Source organism: Myotis nattereri (assembly GCF_964212035.1).
Source record: "Myotis nattereri genome assembly, chromosome: 4".
NCBI classification, from domain to species: Eukaryota; Metazoa; Chordata; class Mammalia; order Chiroptera; family Vespertilionidae; genus Myotis; species Myotis nattereri.
In genome coordinates this window covers 44,289,422-44,310,347 of record NC_138079.1, presented here as the reverse complement: position 1 = coordinate 44,310,347, position 20,926 = coordinate 44,289,422, and the positions used below count along the sequence as shown (strand labels likewise).

The following is a 20,926-nucleotide window of genomic DNA, read 5'->3' as shown; positions in this document are numbered from 1 at the left end:
GTGTGTGTATATGCTCATGTGTGTGCACCTGTATGTTATCATTTTTTCTTTGTTTACACAAATGTTTGTTTATTTCAAACACTGTTCTGTGCTTTGATTTTTGTTTCACTTGTTTGATTTCAGTCATTTTATGTTGGTTTGTGAAACTTCATAATTGTCTTTTTATGATCATAGGGTATTATTCTATGAAATGTGCCATGATGTATTTCACCAGCCCTCTACTTATGGACAGTTAGGTTATTTCCAGTCTTTTGCAATTACAGACAATGTGTGTGTGTGTGTGTGTATTTACACAAATGACCATATACTATATAGGACAAATTACTAGAAAAAGAATTGCTATATCAGATAGTATATACATTTGTAATTTGCAATTATTATTTATAAAGCACATTGCATGTCTTATCTCTGCCCATATGATTCAGTGTTTGGCTTTGCACTTATATAGAAATGCTAAAAAGACTATGATACAGATATAGCTTAATGATACAGACATAGCTTAATCAGAGATGAGACCTTCAAATCAGAATATGGCAGTGGGAATGGGATTTTAGCTGGGCAAATATGGAAGGAAGACAAGTAGATAATTAAATAGAAAAGAAAAAAAAAGTAAAGAAAAGAAAAAGCCCTAGGATACTTTGAGGCTGGGAGTTGAGAGAAATTGATAGCTGCCACTCAAACACTTAAGCCTGAGGCCCATGAAACTCAGTACAACAGACAATGCCTCTTCATAAATAGCAGAATTATTTCTAAAATGACTTGATATTTAGAGGTATGTTTTGGCCATTCCTCAACCCCATCCACATTAATGCATCTTGGCTAAAAAAAATTGAACTATATAGGTGAATATGATTTTAAAGTGAAAGTCCTTTATTCCTTTCTAGAAATTGTAGTTGTAAGTTTGGTATGATTTCTTTAATATGAATACACCCAATGCACTCATATATATGCACACTTTTTTAAAAAAACAAAAGTTTTTATACTATGTATATTTTTCTCCAACCTTTCAAACTTCCAACTTAAAAACCAATATAGCAGGATCCTTTTTCTATGTAGATATATTTTATTCTTTTTAATGATTGTACACTGTTGTATAGTATGTAAGTATCAAAATTTATTTATATTCACTGTTGGTGAATGTTTTTCAGGTTTGGTTTTTTTCTAACAGTGCTCACTCAATGAATGTGCCTTCGTTTTCTATAGATAAGGGTTCTGTGTTCCTGACTATGATTTCATGCTTTCCCTAAATAAGTAATACCTAGAGTATTAATTAGTTTAGAGACGAAAAAAAAACAAACAAAAACAAACAAAACCCATGCACTATAGAAACCTATTCCTATGTAGAATCCTCTCCTTTGGAAATACCTAAAGCATTTATTGTTTATTCATTAACTATAAAAGGATAGCTTCTATATTAAATTTAAAATAATGGACCAAAGTTTTAGCTGCTTCTGCCACAGTTTTGCAATTCAAAGTGAGAAAGATGAACTTCACTCACTATATAGTAAAGGATATTATGAGGATGAAAACATGATGTATGTAAAGCATTTGGAGTTTCTCTGAGGAATAGTAAGATATAATACTGTTTAAAATACAAATGCATTCCCTTTAGACTTTCTCTGATAAAGACCATATCAAACCTAAACCAGATAGGTATTTCCCTAGAGTGCTTTATGTCTTGAAGAAGCTGGTGATGGACTGTGGGCACTGTGTAAGTGCAGGAGGGAGATGTGTTGTAGTGGGGCTCAGACTGAACCTAAGCCCACCTCCAGCACAGTGTGGCAATGGGGCCTAGTCATGCCACCTTAGCTCTTCCATAAGTCACCTCACATTCTCCTTATAACTGAGGATAGTACCGTCTACTTTAACAGTCATAATATGTAAAGTCAAGATGAACTGAGATGAAATATAAAGACGCTACTTTGAAAAACTTGTTGCTTATGTGATTAGGACGATTCTAGGGATTAGGACTATTAGTGTGTCTGGGGCACATCTGTAAGGTCCATTATTATACCTTTTCAAGAAGACACCAACTAGTGCAAAAATGGTTAGAGAAAAAAGTGAAAGATGAGATACAGGCTTTTGATTAAATTACAACTTTAGTAGTCCATCAGAGTTGTGCTCCTTATAAGACTCATTAAGTACTATTTCTTATTTTTTCATGAGCCAAGGAGATGTATTATGGATCAGTGGAAATTATCAGATAAAAAGTAGCATAAATATAAAAATTATTTGTTACTACTTAGGAGAATGAAAGGATTTGGCTTACATTTATATAACGTTCTAATTCATTATTCTTATTTAGTCTTTATAAACTCAAGTTCATGAATTCCTAGAATTCCTCCTTTTAGCTCTTTTTTAAAAATGGCTATCACAGGTCTAATTTTCTAATCTTTAGAAATTTTCTCTTTGTGTATTTGAGAGGAAATTATTTGTCTACTTTAAGGTTCCCATCGGTTTACATTTTGCATTCTTAAGAACTCTAAAAAATGCAGCCAGTTTCAGTTATTTTAATTGCTTTTAAGTTTTTCCATCTCTTCCTTAGAGAGTTCTTTTCCTTCTCCACCCCCACTTGCCCCCCCCTTTTTTTTACATCTAGGCCCCCCTTCTGAGTTCCTATCCTAAAACTTTAAAAAAAATCCCTTTGGGATAAGAAGTCCTAATATCTTCCATAGTAGGTGGTAGAAAGAAATCCTTGAATGTATAATTATAGTTGTTTACTTCCTAGTAATGTTAAGGGCCTATGGACATATTTTGTTAATTGGGTGTTGTTAAATAATTTTTAGTTATTTAAACTAAAAAAACTAAGGCAAATACATAAGACTGTGTTTGAGTTTGGATCAACTTTATTAAAATTATAAGTCACTTCTTTACTGTTTTCCTGCTCTCTTTATCCTCCCTTCACTGCTTTAGTTTCTTTCATAACATTTGTCACCTTCTACTTCTAATATAAGTACAACCTTTTTTGGGGGGAGGGGTTCTTTGTTTATGGTCTGTCTTCTTCACTGAAGTGTAAACTCTCTGAATGCAAAGATTTTTACCTTTTGTGTTTACTGATATCCAATGCTTAGAAAAGCCACTGTATAAATACCCGCCCTGCTTTCCAATTTCTAAATTTAATTTGAAAACAATATTTAGGACTTTTAATTTTGGGGGTATATTGCCATAGTTTTAAATTTATATTATAGTGGATTTCAACTCACCTGAGTATAAGCAATTGGAAAGCTAATACTAGCATTTTTGTAAAAACTCTTATTTTGCGGAAGCCATATGCATTCTTACTCAAAAATTCAATCCTTAAGGCATACTTTAGAGTCTGTACATATTAAGCCCAGTCTCTTGCAAATTTCTGGGCTAGTGGTGATAACTGATATTCATATTGGTAGTTACTTTGGTTTTGATGTACCTTAACATGCTGAAGTACCTTAAGATCCTGAAATACCTTCTGGAATTCTGGCACAGTGGGGTGCAAATTCAGGAAAATAATGGTGGCATCTTCTTTCACAGACTATGCAGTCAACAAATTATTACATAAAATGAGTACTTGTAAAACTTGAGTAAAGAATAATATGAACATGATTAAAATCTTATATATTACCATAATATTTTAAATGGAAAAATCCTGCTTTGTAATAGGTGTGGGGAAAGTGTTAGTTGAAAAGCATTTAATATCTCTTTTATTCATTTTAGATAAGATGGGAAAAAAACATCACGTTGGGGGAGCCACCAGGATTCTTACATTCTTGGTGGTGGTAAGTATCTTTATTTCATTTTTACCAGATTGATGATACATTTCAGGATGCCTACATTATAGCTGTTTAGGATTCCATGCTTCTCTTTTATTCTTTTTCATTTTTTATAATTATTTCTGAAAGATAGTATCTAAAAAAACACACCAAACTCAAAACCAGCATTAGTGTTACTTAACTTAAAGATATTACTATTGAATCAAGCTGGAATTGGGACCAGTATGTGGAATCTCCAACTGTAAGTATGATTCTGCATTAGTCAGCTTTGGCTGCCATAATAAAATACCATAAACTGGAGGGCTTAAACAACTGAAATTTATTTTCTCACAATCCTGGAGGCTAGAAGTCCAAGATCAAGTTGCTAGTATGGTCTGTTTCTGGTGAGAAATCTCTTCCTGGCTTGTAGATGGCTGCCTTCTTACGTGTCCTCATGTACTATAGAGGGGCATGGGGAATATGCTGGTGCTACCTATCTAGCTATCTGGCATCTCTTTTAATAATGGCTCTAATTCCATCATGAGGGCCCCATCCTCATGACCTCATTTAAACCTGAAGATACTGAGGGTGGTGGTGGTGATGGTGAATTTTGAGGCGAGGAAAGGGTAGTAAAAAAAAATTGAAGATAATTCTATGTAGACTCAGAGATAAAGAACTGACCAGGGCCGAAACCGGTTTGGCTCAGTGGATAGAGCGTCGGCCTGCGGACTGAAAGGTCCCAGGTTCGATTCCGGTCAAGGGCATGTACCTTGGTTGCAGGCATATCCCCAGTAGGAGATGTGCAGGAGGCAGCTGATCGATGTTTCTCTCTCATCGATGTTTCTAACTCTCTATCTCTCTCCCTTCCTCTCCGTAAAAAATCAATAAAATATATTAAAAAAAAAAAAACTGACCAGGAACACACACAAAAATTGTCAGGCTGTATTGAAGGCCCAGTTGATATCAGAACTTACATATTTCATTGCAGCACCTGTTTACTTAGATATGACTTTTCTGCAACAGCAATCAGTAGGTACCGCAGGTATTTGCATGAACTAGCTAGGCTTTTTTTTTTTTTCTTCATTTCTTCAATTAGAAGCATTTCCTGTTCAGTATCTTCTATGCTCATCTCTCAGCAGCGTATTTAAAAGAAGAAACTAGAGATCTCTTCTAGTGCTTTGCACATGGTTTCCTTGGTACGTTATTAAATGCCATCATCTTTTTAATCTCTCTCCTGAAAACATGCCTTACTAGAAGTTCCGTAGTGAATGGAACCGCACTTGGTCAGTTGTGGTTGTGGGTTTCCCTTGTTTGTCTCATATGTGTGTGGCAGGAACAGGTGCAGTCCTTTGGTTCAGAGCTGTTCCTGTATTTGGAACAACGGTTCATTGCAGTTAAGCACTATCATTGTGCTGCTTTCGTGGGTCATGAGACCAATGTCTTGTAATATATAATATTATAAAAGTCCACTTTTCATTTTATATAATATGTATTTATAATTCCTAAATCTAGACTGTAAATACTTAACTGTTTGTTGAATGTAATTGAGTCTCTTCACCTGTTGACACCCTTGCCTTTTGAATGTTTCCAACGAGGTCTACAAAGTGGCATGCGAAACCATTTAGAAGTCTGTCCCTATTGGATTAGTGGGCTAACAAAGTGAGGTTTTTCATTATAGGATTAATTCTATTTTTGGACCAATTTCCCTTTTACTCCCTTTCTCATGAATTTAACCTATTCTCATTCTATAGATGGTTGATAGTAACTCACTGAATCCTCCGGCTTTTTGCTTCTGTCAGACTTTAGCTTTTTTGGTCTTAGCTATCAGGAGGTGCAGCTCTGAAATACAATCAATAGCATTGTAAGTGAGATATGTGCTGCTTATAATAGCAGTGCAGGAGGAATACCCACGTTAGCTAGGGAGAACTAGAAAAGCCTGAACAGAGAAAGTGGATCTGAGTTGAGCTGAAAGCTGGTGAAGGAAGGGTATTTTGGCAGAGGAATAGTTAGTATGAAGTCTTGAAAGGGATGATCATGCATTCAAGGAATGACAGGTAGCTTGGACCAGTTGAATTGTAGGTACACTACTATGAAGTGATAGAATATAAGGCTAGAGACAAAGGCAGGAGCAAGATTACAAAGTCCAGGAGTTTTGGAATAAAGCTCGGATATTTTAAACAAGGTACATAACATGATTAGATTTGCACTTTTAGACACTCACTTGGCATCAACATAGAGATGTATTAAGAGGGTTGAGAATAGAGGTAGACTCTAGTTCAGCCGTGGGCAAACTACGGCCCGCGGGCCGGATCCGGCCCGTTTGAAATGAATAAAACTAAAAAAAAAAAAAAGACCGTACTCTTTTATGTAATGATGTTTACTTTGAATTTATATTAGTTCACACAAACACTCCATCCATGCTTTTGTTCCGGCCCTCCGGTCCAGTTTAAGAACCCATTGTGGCCCTCGAGTCAAAAAGTTTGCCCACCCCTGCTCTAGTTTATAGGCAATTGTCCAGTTGAGAGGTGATTAGGTGATGGATCCCAGATAGTGAACGCTGGGTGCAATAGTTAGAGATGAAGGAGGAGGTTCTCAGGTTCTAGATTTGGATGGTGGAATGAACAGTGATGCCATTGACTGAGTGCGGAATATATAGAGAGGAACAGGGTTTAGAAAAGACCACGATTTAAGTGGGAGAGGCTAAATTTTGAGGTTCCTGTGAGAAATTCCGATCGGGATGCCCTATTCAAAGTCAGAGATCTGGGTCTGTGGCTCTGAGACGGGTCCCTAATGCCGTGAGAATGATCAACAGTGACCATACTGAAACCGCCCCATGTAAAACTTAAGAGTAGGGTCTGGGGTTGGAACCCTGGGGAAAGCCAACATTTCAGTGGGAATGGATGAAGAGGATCCTCAAAGGAAAATAATTGGAGAGGAAGGAGGGTAATCAGGAGAGAAAAATGTATGGTAACCAGGAAAGGCATTAGAAGGAAAGATTAAATTCTTCAGTAAGTGTAAGTAAACAGACCCAAAGATGTTTCGGAATCAGAAGTAAGGTGAGTGCGGTAGTCTTGGGAGAGCAGTTCCAGTGGAATGGTGAAAGTGAAATTAAGAAGGCTGCTGTAATGCACTTGTCGACTTCGAGGGTTGCTGAGAGTAGCTGAAGTGTGTGGTGGCATGTGTAGCTGCTTTAGGATTAACAATAGAACGTGACCTAACACTTCAGATTTTAAAATAGAATAGCTTTGAGCGTGTATATAGATTGTGGGAACATGGGGAGAGGTTGAAGATGTGTAAAGAGAAATACACATGCACAAAAATGCAGAATAAAGTGCAGGAGAGAGGAGAGGCAAAGGCTTTGGAGAGGAGGAAGGGACAGAGTGTGTGTTTTTACTTTCTGGGACTGTTTTTTCTTGTTTCTGATGTGATTTCCATTATCACTGTTTTTTTTTCTTTCTCAGTTTGCACAATGCCCATTGCTATACTATTTCCCATGCCTCCCATGTTCATTACCTTTACCTTGGTCAAATCCTCTCTGAAAACTTACTTCTTGTTTGTACACTTTAATAAAAGCTTCCAACTCTTTAATGAATTTCTGAAAAAGAAATGCCAAGAAACTTCCCCTTTCCAATTTATGTAACTTAAAAATATACACTTCAAGAACTTTGTTTTTAAAGGTTTAATGGCTTAAATTGTGTCTCATTTAATTATAGATATAAAACATCTTTTGAAATCACATTGGGCCAATGTATCTATATCCTGAAATTAAATATATTACATTGTAGAGAAAATAAACTAATAACTAAGATTATTATAAGAATTCAGTATTTTCACCTGGCTATAGGAGGTCACATCTTGCAGTATGTTAGCACTCTTAATGATTACAGAATCTAGTGGATGACATCAGGAATAGCTAAGAATAACCAAATACCCATATAAAAACAACCGCATTTAAATTAGTCAGCTGTCTCACTAGAATGGTATAACATTTATAATTGTCAGCTGGTTCTTACTCATCTGGTATATGTGGCTTGTAATAGGTATCACATAGGTAATTATTTATTTGAATTAAGTTAAACTAAGAGGCAATATAAGACAATGTAGGTGACAGCTAGGATAGAAGGGGTAGAGTCATGATGAGAAGGGAATAAAAAAGTGGTAGCAAGAGAGAAAGCAAAAAACAGAGATGGTCAGCCTATAGAGGAAAAGCAAAATGTGTCTGGCAAAGAAATGTGGAATACAGAGCAAAATGTGCTGGGGAGAAGACAGTATAAAAAAACTGATGGAATCTTCACTAAATGCAAAGAATTAAAAAGGAAATTGAGGAAAATTTTACTCAGTTAATAAGAAACTTTTTTCCTAGCCATTCCATATAATAAAAGGGTAATATGCAAATCGATTGAACTGCGGAATGACCGGTCACACACTCAACGCAGGAGCTGCCCCCTGGTGGTCAGTCTGCTCCCACAGGGGGAGCGCTGCTCAGCCACAGCTGGGCTGACGGCTGGCGCAGCAGCTGTGGCAGGAGCCACTGCTGCCTCTGCAGCAGTGCTAAGGATGTCCGACTGCCCGCTTAAGCCATCAGTCGGACATCCCCCGAGGGCTCCCAGACTGCAAAAGGGCTCAGGCCAGGCTGAGGGACCCCCCATCCCCCCCAAGTGCACAAATGTCGTGCACCAGGCCTCTAGTACTACCTATAAAATTACCGTTGCATATACCATTTCTTTCTATCTATATAAAAACCTGTAAAATGCATAACGTACTTCCCTCTTTTTACATAAAGAAACTAAGATACAAAACTGTTTCCTCAGGGTCAGATTCAGAATTAGAACTTCAGCCAGTGCTTGTCTCTGCAAAATATATTATTTCTTAAACACAGAACAGAATTTAGTGCCCACTATTAATAAGAAATTAATTACAGTTCCCTTTTGAGCATCATGAGTGACTAATTCCAGACAGTAGATATAAATGGGACTCAGGAAAGTTGTCTCTTCTAAGTCTAGTCGATAGTGGGGCATCCATGGATCACTGGCAGCTACTGATAGCATGAAGGGATGGTTGCCATAGGATACTCAGGAAATGAGTTCGAGTGCAAGGGTCAAAGGTAGGGTAACAGAGTTCTCTCTGTCTTATCTAGGATAGGTACCTACCACATTTTCATGAGAACTGATGCTGCTCAGACTGCCAGAGCTTTATAAACCTACCCATAATCAGCATAAGGCATCTTGAAATAAGAACTCTTAATACCGTGTTCACATGAGAGGCAAAATAATGTAAGAATTAAAAAGTTTAAACAAAGCTCTGCCACTAACTGTGACCCTTCAGCAAGTTATTTAGCCTTTCTGAGCCTCAGTTTCCTCATCTATAAAATGGAAATAATAATAGTGCTGAATATGCAATACTTAGTATATGATGCTTGAATTTATCACATACTTATTAATATAAGCTATTTTGATACTTTAAAATATGAATTTATTACTAACCCAGAAGTATTGTGAGAATTTTGTGATAGTGGGACAAAATTTAATGCTTGCATTTAAAAAGTATTAAGTAGTGTTAAGGAATAAGACAAGTACATGTACGTGTTAGTTCTAAGGTGATGAGCAGGTACATGTATATCATGTAAAACCCTCCTTAATCTTAGGAATGGATAATTTTCTTCATTCATTGATAATATAATTTCGGGCCAAAGAGAAATGACTTCTTTAGTTATTAAGACTTGAATTTGTACTAACATGGCTTGTTTCTCAGGAAAAAAATAAATGTTTTTCCCAAAGGTTTTTCTACTTCTTTCAGTGTTTATTTTCAGATAGTCCTGAATCTGGCCAGTGGTATATAGGTTATATAATTATGTTAGCATCCCATCTTCTGGGACACATCTGGTATGTTTATTCACCCTTGTAGACTTCTCTGACAACCATTTTGCTTCCTGTGTTCCCTGGAGATACTGATAAATAGCTAAGTCATTTCACTCATATCCTCAGGATAGAAGAAAAACAGTTTTTGGATGAGAATTCTCAACTTGGGAATCCTGTGCTTCCCTTTGATTTTTGTGGGGAAATTTTTAATAATACAAGAATAAATACTTTTATATTTTTCAAGTTTGGTTCTCTTTTTCATTTGTAAAATACAGATTTTTCACTTGTTTCTACTTAAGAATATAGAGACTGTAAATCTAAAGTATTGTTCATGATGATAAATTCAAAGATAATATTTTGGTTTCAAGCTTAATAGGTGTAAGGATTAGAGGAATTGAAAACCATCTTAGGCACCAACATCTCAGGTTGTAGAGAAAAGAATTCAGTGTCTATTGATTACTATATATAGCTTTGTAAAATAGTTTGAAATCAGGAAGTGTGATGCCTCCAGCTTTGTTCTCCTTTCTCAAGATTGCTCTGGCTATTCAGTCTGTTGTGGTTCCATACACATTTTAGAGTCATTGTTTTTTTGTGAAAAATACCATTAGAATTTTCATAGGGATTGCATTGAACCTGTATGTAGATTGCTTTGGGTAGTATGAACATCTTAACAACATTAATTCCTCTGATCCATGGCATGGAATATCTTTTCATTTGTATCTTCTTCCATTTCTTTTATCAGTGTCTTATAGTTTTCAGCGTTCACCTCTGTGGTTCAGTTTATTCCTAGATATTTTATTCTTTTTGATACAATTCTGTTTCTTAATTTCTCTTTCTGATAATTTGTTGTTAGTGTATAGAAACTAAACAGTTTTTCTACATTGATTTCTATATTTTTCAGTTTTAATGAATTTTTTTATTAGTTCTAACAGTTTTTTGGTAGAGTCTTTAGTAATTTGAATCTTTAAAAAAATTTTTTTTGGTTACTCCTCACCTAGGGATATTTTTCCATTGATTTTTAGAAAGAATGGAAGGGATAGGGAGAGACAGAGAGGGAAATATCAATATCAGAGAGATACATCAATTGGTTGTCTCCCAAATGCACCCTGACCAGGGATCGAGCCTGCAACTGAAGTATATGCCCTTGACTGGAATCGAACCCAGGACCCTTCAGTCCACAGGCCCACGCTCTATCCACTGAGAAAAACCAGCTAGGATGAATCTTTTTTTTTTCTTAGTCCATCTAGCTAAAGGTTTGTCAAGTTTGTTGATTTTTTAAAAGAACTAACTTTTGTTTTCAATAATTTTTTTCTATTGTTTTTCTGTTCTCTATTTCATTTATCGCTACTCTAATCTTTATTATTTCCTTCTGTTAGCTTTGGGTTTAATTTGTTCCTTTCTAGTTCCCTAAGTTTTAAAGTTATGTTGTTGATTTAAGATCATTCATCCTGCTTTTAAATGTATTTACAGCTTTATTTTTTCCTTTTAGCACTGCATTTGCTGCATCCCATAAGTTTTGGTATAGCATTGATATTATTAATAATATGCTTACTATGAGTTAGATACTGTGCTTATGTCATATAATTTAATTTTCTAAACAACACCGTTTTATAAAGGAGGAGATTATGTTTCCAATCTGTTTAAGCAACTTGAGCTAGTAATTAGCAGGGCTGGCTTATCACCATTAATACTTTTAGACATTTGCTTTCCTGATTTTGGAATTCCTTGCTCATGCTCATAATGGAAGGATGACCAGAGTAAGTAGTATATAATTATTTTTTCCCAACCAGTTTCCTCTTGCTTTTTCTCATTATTTTTGAATAGGAGGGAAAAAAAACAGCATGGATTTTTTTTTAATTTTCAAAATTAATATAACCTATTTTGGTAATTAATTTCAAGGGAAAACAAGAGGACATTTTAAAAAGAAATATTTGTTTGACCAATGTGATTTAATGGTTAGGGTATTGGCTTTTGAGTTGGACAACAAAATTATCTTGAAACAATCAATGAATCACTTTATCCTTTAATGATTAAATTAGGATATTTTTTACTGTTTTAGTTTTTCATGGGAAAATTGTGAAAATTATTATAATTGTTTCAATCATGTTTCCCATGTAAACAGACAAGAAAGATAGTTTCAAATTTTCAAAAAATTATTTTATCCTTTTTTAGAAAAATCATATTAGCATTTCTGAACAATGGCTAGATTCTACCCTATCACTGCATGGAGACTTTTGCCTGAATTTAAGTCTTTGAAAGAAATATTTCTCCTGAACAAAACACATTTTATATAAAAATAAGATGTCTTCTATTTTTTGAATGGTTACCTCTCATTTGGTGTGATTTTCTTAATGTTACCACAATTACTTTTGTAGTGTATTTTGGGATCTCTACTGTGCAGCTCCAGAAAGACGGGAAACATGTGAACATTCAAGTGAAGCAAAAGCCTTCCACGATTATGTAAGTTCATATATAATTTTACTAATATTTGGTCAGTTTTCTTTGTAACTGCTGCTCTTGAAAAATGCATTGGGCCATCTGTTCTTTTCTTGTGGTGCTTAAGAAATTGTTGTTGTTGTTTTTTTCTTGAAAAATAGGCTCATAACTTAAAAAGTAAATTACAAATGGGTTTTGAGTCTTGTTGAAGAAGCTCAAGGTAAGAGAGTGGTCCTAACTCCACACTAGTAAGGGTATTTCTTATCTTTAAGCATGACTGACTTGTTAAATTTTACATTTATAAGAATTAAGTAATTATTTATTTCACAAAGTCATAAGAATTATGTAAATGATATTGCACATAAGATTTTAAATATATGTAGAAATAGTCTTCTCTTTTTGCTAATTTTCATTACATATCATAAGAGCTTTGAAGTTCCTCAAGAACACGAAAATAAGAGTAATTGCAGCCATAAGGCTAAATATCCTCGTCACTGAATTCAGTCCCACAAGTAAAATTTATGTGAATTAAAGGAAATACAAGATAAGAGAGCAAAAGATTCTGTGCAAAAATGAAAATGTGATTTTTATAAACGATTCTTAAAGAAGGGCAGTGGACTATTCTTTGCTGGGTGATGAATATTAAAATTTTTTTAGAAGAACCTAATCACAGATGTGATTTTTAAGAAATATTTTTATTTTATTGATATTTTTTAGAGAGAGAGGAAGGTAGAGGGATAGACAGATAGAAACATCGATGAGAGAGAAACATGAGAAACATTGATCAGCCGCCCTGATCGGGAATTGAACCACTGATTGCTTGGTTCATAGGTTGAGACTCAACCACTGAGCCACACCGGCCAGGTTGCAGATGTGATTTTAGAGAGTTGATGGTATCAGAGAGAAGAATGGTTTTAAAAAAGAGAGGGAGAGGGAGAGAGAGAGAGAGAGAGAGAGAGAGAGAGAGAGAGAGAGAGAGAGAGAGATATGAAGAAACAAGGAAGATTCTTTTGAGGGAAAACCGCATTTAATAGTGAAGAGACGGTATTGTGAAGGGGCTGGGGAAACAACTGTGTTCATAGAACTGACCATAAAAGGACAGATGGAGTTGGGGACTAAGGAAACCCAGTTTCCTTGGTTTGGAGGAAGTTGTTGGGGGCTGCAGCCTGAGGAAAAATCTTATAGTGAGTATCTGAAACTTAACCAGGGGGATACTAGTTGAGTTGGTAGAAGGGAAGCTTCAGTGGGTAAGTAGCCTTAAAAAACAGAACCAGGCTTCAAAAGGGAAAAAAGACCTTGTTCTTTCAAATGAAATACTTCAGCATTATACTGAAGAGTAGAAACAGCCAGCAGAATTATAACCCCAGAAGTAACACAACGAAGAGTAGGCAGACCTAAGAGAAGTGAAAATCCTTGGCACCTCGCAGGGACTGTGCAACACTTGAAACGTTTACTAAACCGATTTAAGTGTGACTGCTCCTGATGACCTAATCAGATATGGATTGTATTTACTAAGCTTGCAGTGTATTAAACCATAGTTCTCTAGGACAAGATAAGTGAAACATGCTACTGCATATAAAGAAAAAGAAAAGAAAGGCAGATAAGCAGAGTCCAGGACACACTATCTGAACTACCTCGTTTTCCTTTTTTACCCTTGGCTGATGGCAGCAGTAAAGTAGAGAGCCAACCAGGAGGAGTATAAGGAACCAGACTAGAGGAGGGTACTTGGTCTCATCTCTCTCTTACACCAGGAAAGACATGCCTAGATTTGGCCTGCCAGTGGTGGGAAAAATTTTTAAATACCCACCAATTTTGACAACTGGATGGAATTATTTTTATTAGTTACGGACTGGATTTTTTTAAGTAGAAGAAAACAAAATCAAGCAAAGCACACACGCCATTCCTTGACCACCAGTGTTCTACTCTAAAGGACATATATTTGTGGATCTATATATTTTTTAAATACATATTTTTTATTGATTTCAGAGAGGAAAGGAGAAGGAGAGAGATAGAAACTTCAATGATGAGAGAGAATCATTGATTAGCTGCCTCCTGCATGCCCCCTACTGGGGATCGAACCCACAACCTGGGCATGTGCCCTGATCTGGAATTGAACCATGACCTGATTCATAGGTTTACACTCAACCACTGAGCAACACCAGCTAGGCAGCCGTGGGCAAACTACGGCCCGCGGGCCGGATCCGGCCCATTCGGCTGTACTATCCGGCCCGCAGAGCCGAAAGAGGGGAGGGTTCTCTTGCTCTCCCCTCCGCTCCTTCACCAGCAGCAGTGTTAACACGGCAACGTCGGGAAACACGGCCGCAGCTCCTTCTTCTGAGTCCAGTTTAAGAACCTGTTGTGGCCCTCGAGCCAAAAAGTTTGCCAACCCCTGAGCTAGGGTGTAGATCTACATTTTAAGAAATGAACTATCTCAGTACTCTTGCAAAATTCCATTGTATGGAAAGATGCACCCTGCTGTTCATCATGGAAATCTTATAGGGACTACAGAATTAATTTAGCATCTTTTTCTTAGAAGCATTATGTAAACCATCACCAGTGTTGTCATTGCCATCATCATCATCATCATTATCATAATCATTTTGCATTTATAAGGCACTTTCAATATTTCAGAGGGTATTCATACTTATTAGCTTTAAAAACCCACTTCAGAATTTCAAGTTTTTGAAATGAGCATTGACCAGAAGTAGGAATGAAATTAGAGTAGATTTTAAAGGAAGAACAATTTCTTATCACATAATTTGGTCCTAAAAATATGTAGTTTTAAAAAAGGTCAGTATTTTGTTCTTTAATTTATTATTAACATTAACACGTTTTATCAGATTTTTATAATTTTATCTTAAATATTAATTTGAAAAGATTTAATTTATTCTTAGATAGCATTTTATTATACTTTTAAGCCAATTTATTTTCACTTGTAATACATCTCCAAAAAAATTTTTTTAAATGGAGGTTGGTAAAAAGATAGAGTTTGACTTGCATAATTTTTATTACAATTGGATTTTCAGAAATACATTTGTCTTTTGTAGCACACTTTTATGGCAATTTCCATGAATTGGATTTTCTGAATTCTTAATAGACAATTTCTGAAAATTACCAATATAACTCATTTTTAACATGTAGATATAGAAGTGTAAGGACCCAACAAAGAAAAGGAGAAATAGGAACACCATAAGATTTTGGTAAAATTCTAGAACATTATATTCCTGTATTAGGGTCCACTGGGAAACATTTATTAATAGTAATTAATGTGTATAACGAATGAATTTCAAGGAAGTTCTCAAGGAAGCCTACTGAAAAATATTTTTTTCATTAACTGTATCTTTAAAGTAAAAAACAAAACAAAAACCTGCATGTCTAAATTATGCTATGTCTAAAAAGTAGTCTTGTTATTTTATGGTCTTTATCTATAAGATTGAATGGATAATGAAATAAACTATTGTTCTTTGAAGAAATATTGGAGGTATAATGCAGTAAATGATGAATAATCCTTTTAATAAAAAAGTAAGCTCAACTGTTAAAGGAATTACTTTTGATATTGACATTATGTATTACTTCTATAGATATGTAACTGGTATTTTTGTGTTTTCCAAATATATATAGTTAATATTAATTTTATATTTAGGAAAGTTACTTTAAAGCAGATTAAAATTTACATTTCATTGACTTCCAATTTCTCTTCTGAAATTAGGAAATGAAATACTTAGTAAAATAAAATTTAAAATTGTGGTGGTCATGTTTTCATACCACCATGTTCTCTACGCATAGTCATTTAGCATTTCCCATGAAAGATTTTTTATGGTATGTATACATATTAAAAGAGATATCTAAAAATTGAATAGATATAATTTTGAGTGAATCTATAATTTAATAACCTTTTTTGGATAATTATTATCCCAGAAACATTTGTGGCTTTTGGTTTTTAGAAAAAAAAAATTGTTTTTGTTTTCTGATCATTGCTTCTTTATAATGGATTTTTGTTACTTTATTATTTTACTAGAGGCCCAATGCACTAAATTCGTGCAAGAATAGGCCTTCCTTCCCCTAGCTGCCAGCACCGGCTTTCCTCTGGCACCCAGGACCCTGGCTTCCCTCCAGCACCTGGGACCCGGGCTTCCCTTGCAGCTCAGGCTTGGTCTGGAAGGTCATCTGGAAGGATGTCCGGAATGGCATCTGGTCTAATTAGCATAGACCCTTTTATTATTGTAGAAGCTTTGCCAAATAGTTACAGATGCAGTGTTAATATCCTTTTCCTTGAAAAATCATCTTGTTCATACTTATTATGAGAAAAAAGATAAAACATTTAAGATGGGTAAAACTTTGATCATCTTTCATTTATTTATATTGTAAAATATGTTCACTTAAATAGTATTTAGCAACTGTATGCAGTGCTAAATGTAAAATAATAGCGCATGTAGAAATCAACAGTTTAACAGTGGATAAGGATGCAGTTTTGGATGACAACGCTATAAAAAACACAAGGAAATGATTACTATACAAGTCAGGATAATGGCTGCTTGGGAAGTAGGAAGAGGTTAGGATTGGGATGGGGCTCATGGAAAGAAAGGGCTTCTGAGAAGGTTGGCAGGGTTCTATTTTTCCTGGCTGCCAGGGTGGTTACTTTAGAATAACCAAGTGTTTGTTTTATAAAATGTCACAGTGCCATACATTTTTTTGTGTGGTTTTCTAGATTTGTTTTTTATTTTAAAATAATGAGTTTTAAAACACAGTTAAGATGATTAACTTTAGAAAAAGAATATGCACAGTGGTTTTTAATGTGTTTCCAGGCATCGTTGTGGTTCATCCTAGAGAACTGATGGCAGAAAATCTAGGGATGATCTCCAAACAAATCTGTGTTTGTTTCTTCTCTGTTATTACAGATACTGTAAAGTATGTCTATTTGCTGATTTTCCAGAGGGGAGTAAAATCAGAAATGTTGGCAAAAGATTTAATAATTAAGAATTTACTTTGTAAGAGAATATAGAGACTTTACTATAGAACAATTATTTTGCCCTATTATTTTTATCCTGAGTGTAAACCAAGTTCATCTAAGATAGAAATTTGTTGCTATCTATTATAATATTATACTTAAAAAGTAAACCATTGTTTCAAGTGATTAAAAATAATACCTATTAACATGTAAAGTTTATTGGACTAGCTTTTCTTCCCATTGTCGTATTTTTATTTCACTCTGAAACCGCAGGCATTGCCTTTATGTGGAGTTAAATTATGTTTACTAGATTTTTTTTTCTGCTACAGCTTAACATAGAGTTGTTTTATTTAATAATTTAAGTTTTATTCCATTCATTTAAAAATATGTAAGAAAAGTATAAATATATGCTACCAAATTTTTAATGAAAAACGTATACAGTGATTATAATTTTAGATCTCTGATATGAATGAAAGATTCCCTAAAGAGTCAAAATATATTAATCACTGTAGTGTAATGGTAATGAAATCACATTATTATAGTGAGCTCTTTGGGAGCAGAGAATTATATTTGTTCTTTTCTGGGGTTTGTCAAATAATAGATGGTCAATAAATATGAAGAGAATGCTATAGACAGGGAAATTGGAAATGTTTCAAATCTTTGAAATATTGAAAAAAGTGATAGGCTTGAATCATAATTGTTGATAACATATGGCTAATTTTTGTATTTTTGCCAAAGAGAGTGTTTATAACATTTAGAAAGGATTAGGTTATAGGTTTATAGTAATGGGATAGTTTTTACAAATGCTATATAAACGTGATAATATACACAGAAAATAATAGGAGAAGAATGCTTTTATGCACCCCTCAAGAAGATTTTTTTACAGATAATCATATATTATGTAGGAAAATACTTCTCTAGAAATGACTGCAAAGAGTTAGGTGCATTCTTTGCTGTAATCCCGTAATATCCTTTGTGTCCCTCCTTAATGTCCCTGTGCATTAGATGTTTGTCATGAGATATTTTCTCTAATAATTTGTGAGCTTCCTCAGGGAATAGGCTTTGTTTTATTTGTCTTTTTCATTCCTGGTGCCCAACATGGTATCTGATGTGAGATGTTCCAGTCACATTGGGAAACACATTTGCATACATGAATGATTAAATAAAATACAATCTAATAAATATTTGTCATTTCCTATCTTAATATAACTGAATACTGTATGTAGTTGTGGAAAGGTCATTTAATGCTACCTTTACTCACTTTGTATTTCAAAACAAATTAAGATAAGACAGCAACTCGTAAAGACAAAACAAGTGAATCAAAGCAGGTAGCAGAGGCTTTATATCTAGGGAGTCATGGCACTAGGGAATGTAGCAGTGAGCAAACTAGACATAGTCCCTTTCCTCCTGGGCTTACCATCTAGCAAAAGAGAGCTTTCTCAAGACTGTTGAAATATCAAATAGAAACATATGTAAAGAGATATAGTATTATATTGTAAGAACAGTGAAAATTTATAGATATGGAGAGTAAGTACACATACCTTTTGATGTGTATTTAGATTTTGGCATATAGTGGCATCAGTAAATGCTTAAATAGATGAATGGTGTAAAATTGCACCACAATTCTCCTAAACAATCCATGTGATCTACAGATCTTAATAGGCTAAGAACAAGTAAAGTTACACTTAAAATTCATTAAGATGATAAAAACTATTGTAGGCATATATTAATGTTTATCAGTCAATATATAAGCTGTTGTTCACCTCCACAGGTACATGAGATTCATTTTTTTGTCTTATTCTCATCTGTCATATTATTAGTACTCTCGTTTTCATTTCCAGCTAAGTTTCCTTTGCCATATATAAACCTTACAAACTTCCCTATATTCTTTCTAGCATATGGTAAGTTGTATATTTATTTGTTGGTTTATATATTCACTACTTACTAGTATTCTCTGGTGTACACGTGTCTCTACTCCCAGCATGCCATTGGTTTTCTAGGATTGCTTTTGGGTGGCAACTAAGTATTGCTAATGACTCTCTGCTATTTTTTCTATTTCTATTGATCCTGAGATTTCCTGTAGGGCAATATGTTATTTCAGTCATTCTGTGGCCAACAGGAATAAAGGGAGAGAATCAAGGACAGTGTAAAGCATTATGGAAGATTTCTACTTTACTTAAAATCTTTTTAGCATAATATAAGCATTATGTAGACATTGTAAAATCATAAAAAATAAATGAAAAGAGACAAAGAAACGGAGTAGGGATGACTTTAATAGTTTGTTTCAATGTGAAAAATATATTGTTTCAAAATATTTATTTTAAAAGAATATCATCTTAAGCCTCTTTACCCCCACTGATGTATTCATTTTTATTAAAATAGAATTTCTGGTGAATGTGAAAAGGTGAATATGGAAAGACTTCTTACTATTTTTTATGTTAATGTTGCACTACCTATGATTATATTGCCCATAACATCAGAGCATTAAAAAAACACACAACAAAAAATATACTTTCAAAAATAGCATGCATTTGTAATTTCTGTTAGAGGTATGAAATTCATAAATGTAAAAGTCATATAAAATAAGTTATTCTGGAGATTTTTAAAAGGAAAACATATCTAAATACCTTAGATTTGAAGTCATATTTCTATAGCCACTTTGTTTACTTTTTATATATTATACAATCTCATTTAAAATGATTGCATTTTAGTGCTCGGGGAGAGGGGTGGATGGAGCTGGAAGAGGGTACAGGGGTATAAATGGTGATGGAAAAGAAAAATAAGTAAATAAATAAAAGCAAGAGCACTCATGGAATGGGAGAAAATATTTGCAAACCATGTAGCTGGTAAAGGACTTGTATCCAGAATATATAAAAAACTCTTACAACTCAAGAATCAAAGTAAATAAAGAAAGAAAATGATTGTGTTTTTGACAGCTTCAAGAAGTGAAAGTCTCTGTCTTGTTTTTATTTCTTTTTCCTTTGATTTGAAGTAAAGAAATTAAAAATATTGGCAAAACTTATGTTTCACTTAACACCAATCCACATTTTTAATTATTGTTGTGTTTTTTGGTTTCGGTGAGCATTGGTACTGAGGTCAGGGGTCCGTACCTATTTTTAAAATAAATAAGTGCCCCACAATTCTAAGTACTGTGTCTTGGCAGACTCTATATTAGTTTAAACAATTTATTCCACAAATAATGGATATGTGACATTCTTTTGTACTAATAAGAATCTGTTATATGTTTTCAGACTTTGTGAAATGTCTCTAAGTTTGATTGCACTTATTTTGAGTATTAAGTTTGTGTTTTTTTTCACGTTAGTTGGCCTGATATCTTCCCCTGGCTTTTGGGTTTAAATCTACAAATAACTACAACTGTAATACAAGGAATTATCTGTAGCCAGCCATAGCAGATGATAGATAGTATCAGTTCCCAAAGCTCAGCTGCTAACTTCTGAGTCTTTGAACTCTCAGAATCTCTTGAAAAAGAAAGTACAGATATGTTAAAGGTGGATTTCAGCTTTTTATTATCAAACTAAAACTTAACTTTATAATGTATGCGCTCGGTCAGCATGGCTCAGTGGTTGAGCATTGACCTATGAAACAGGAGGTCACAGTTCAATTCCTGGTCAGGGCACATGCCTGGGTTGTGGGCTCAATCCCCTGTGTGGGGCATGCAGGAGGCAGCCGATCAATGATTCTCTCTCATCATTGATGTTTCTATATCTCTCTCCCTCTCCCTTCCTTTCTGAAATTGATAAAAATATATGTTTAAAAATGTATGTTATACTTATTTCAGAGAGAAGGGAGTGTGAGAAGAGATTAACCAAAGAATTATACACATATATGCATAACCCATGGACTCAGACAATAGTGAGGTGAAGGCCTGGGGAGCAGGTGGGAGTGTCTGGGGGGGGGGAGCTTAATGAGGGGGGGGGGAAGGAGGCATCTGTAATACT

General features: G+C 34.7%; 1 protein-coding gene across 26 annotated transcripts in view; it reads left to right on the top strand.

Moving 5' to 3' along the window:
• SSBP2 (single stranded DNA binding protein 2) overlaps positions 1–20,926 on the top strand; it is a 221,293-nt gene that overhangs the window by 71,975 nt on the left and 128,392 nt on the right. For 24 of the 26 annotated variants that reach the window (XM_081089459.1, XM_081089462.1, XM_081089441.1 and 21 more), the window contains exons 3-4: positions 3,691–3,752; positions 11,959–12,043. In XM_081089459.1, the coding sequence (XP_080945585.1) occupies positions 3,691–3,752; positions 11,959–12,043 (147 nt within the window). The remainder of the gene's footprint in view (positions 1–3,690; positions 3,753–11,958; positions 12,044–20,926) is intronic. The other 2 variants (XM_081089452.1, XM_081089453.1) reach the window with 1 other exon arrangement.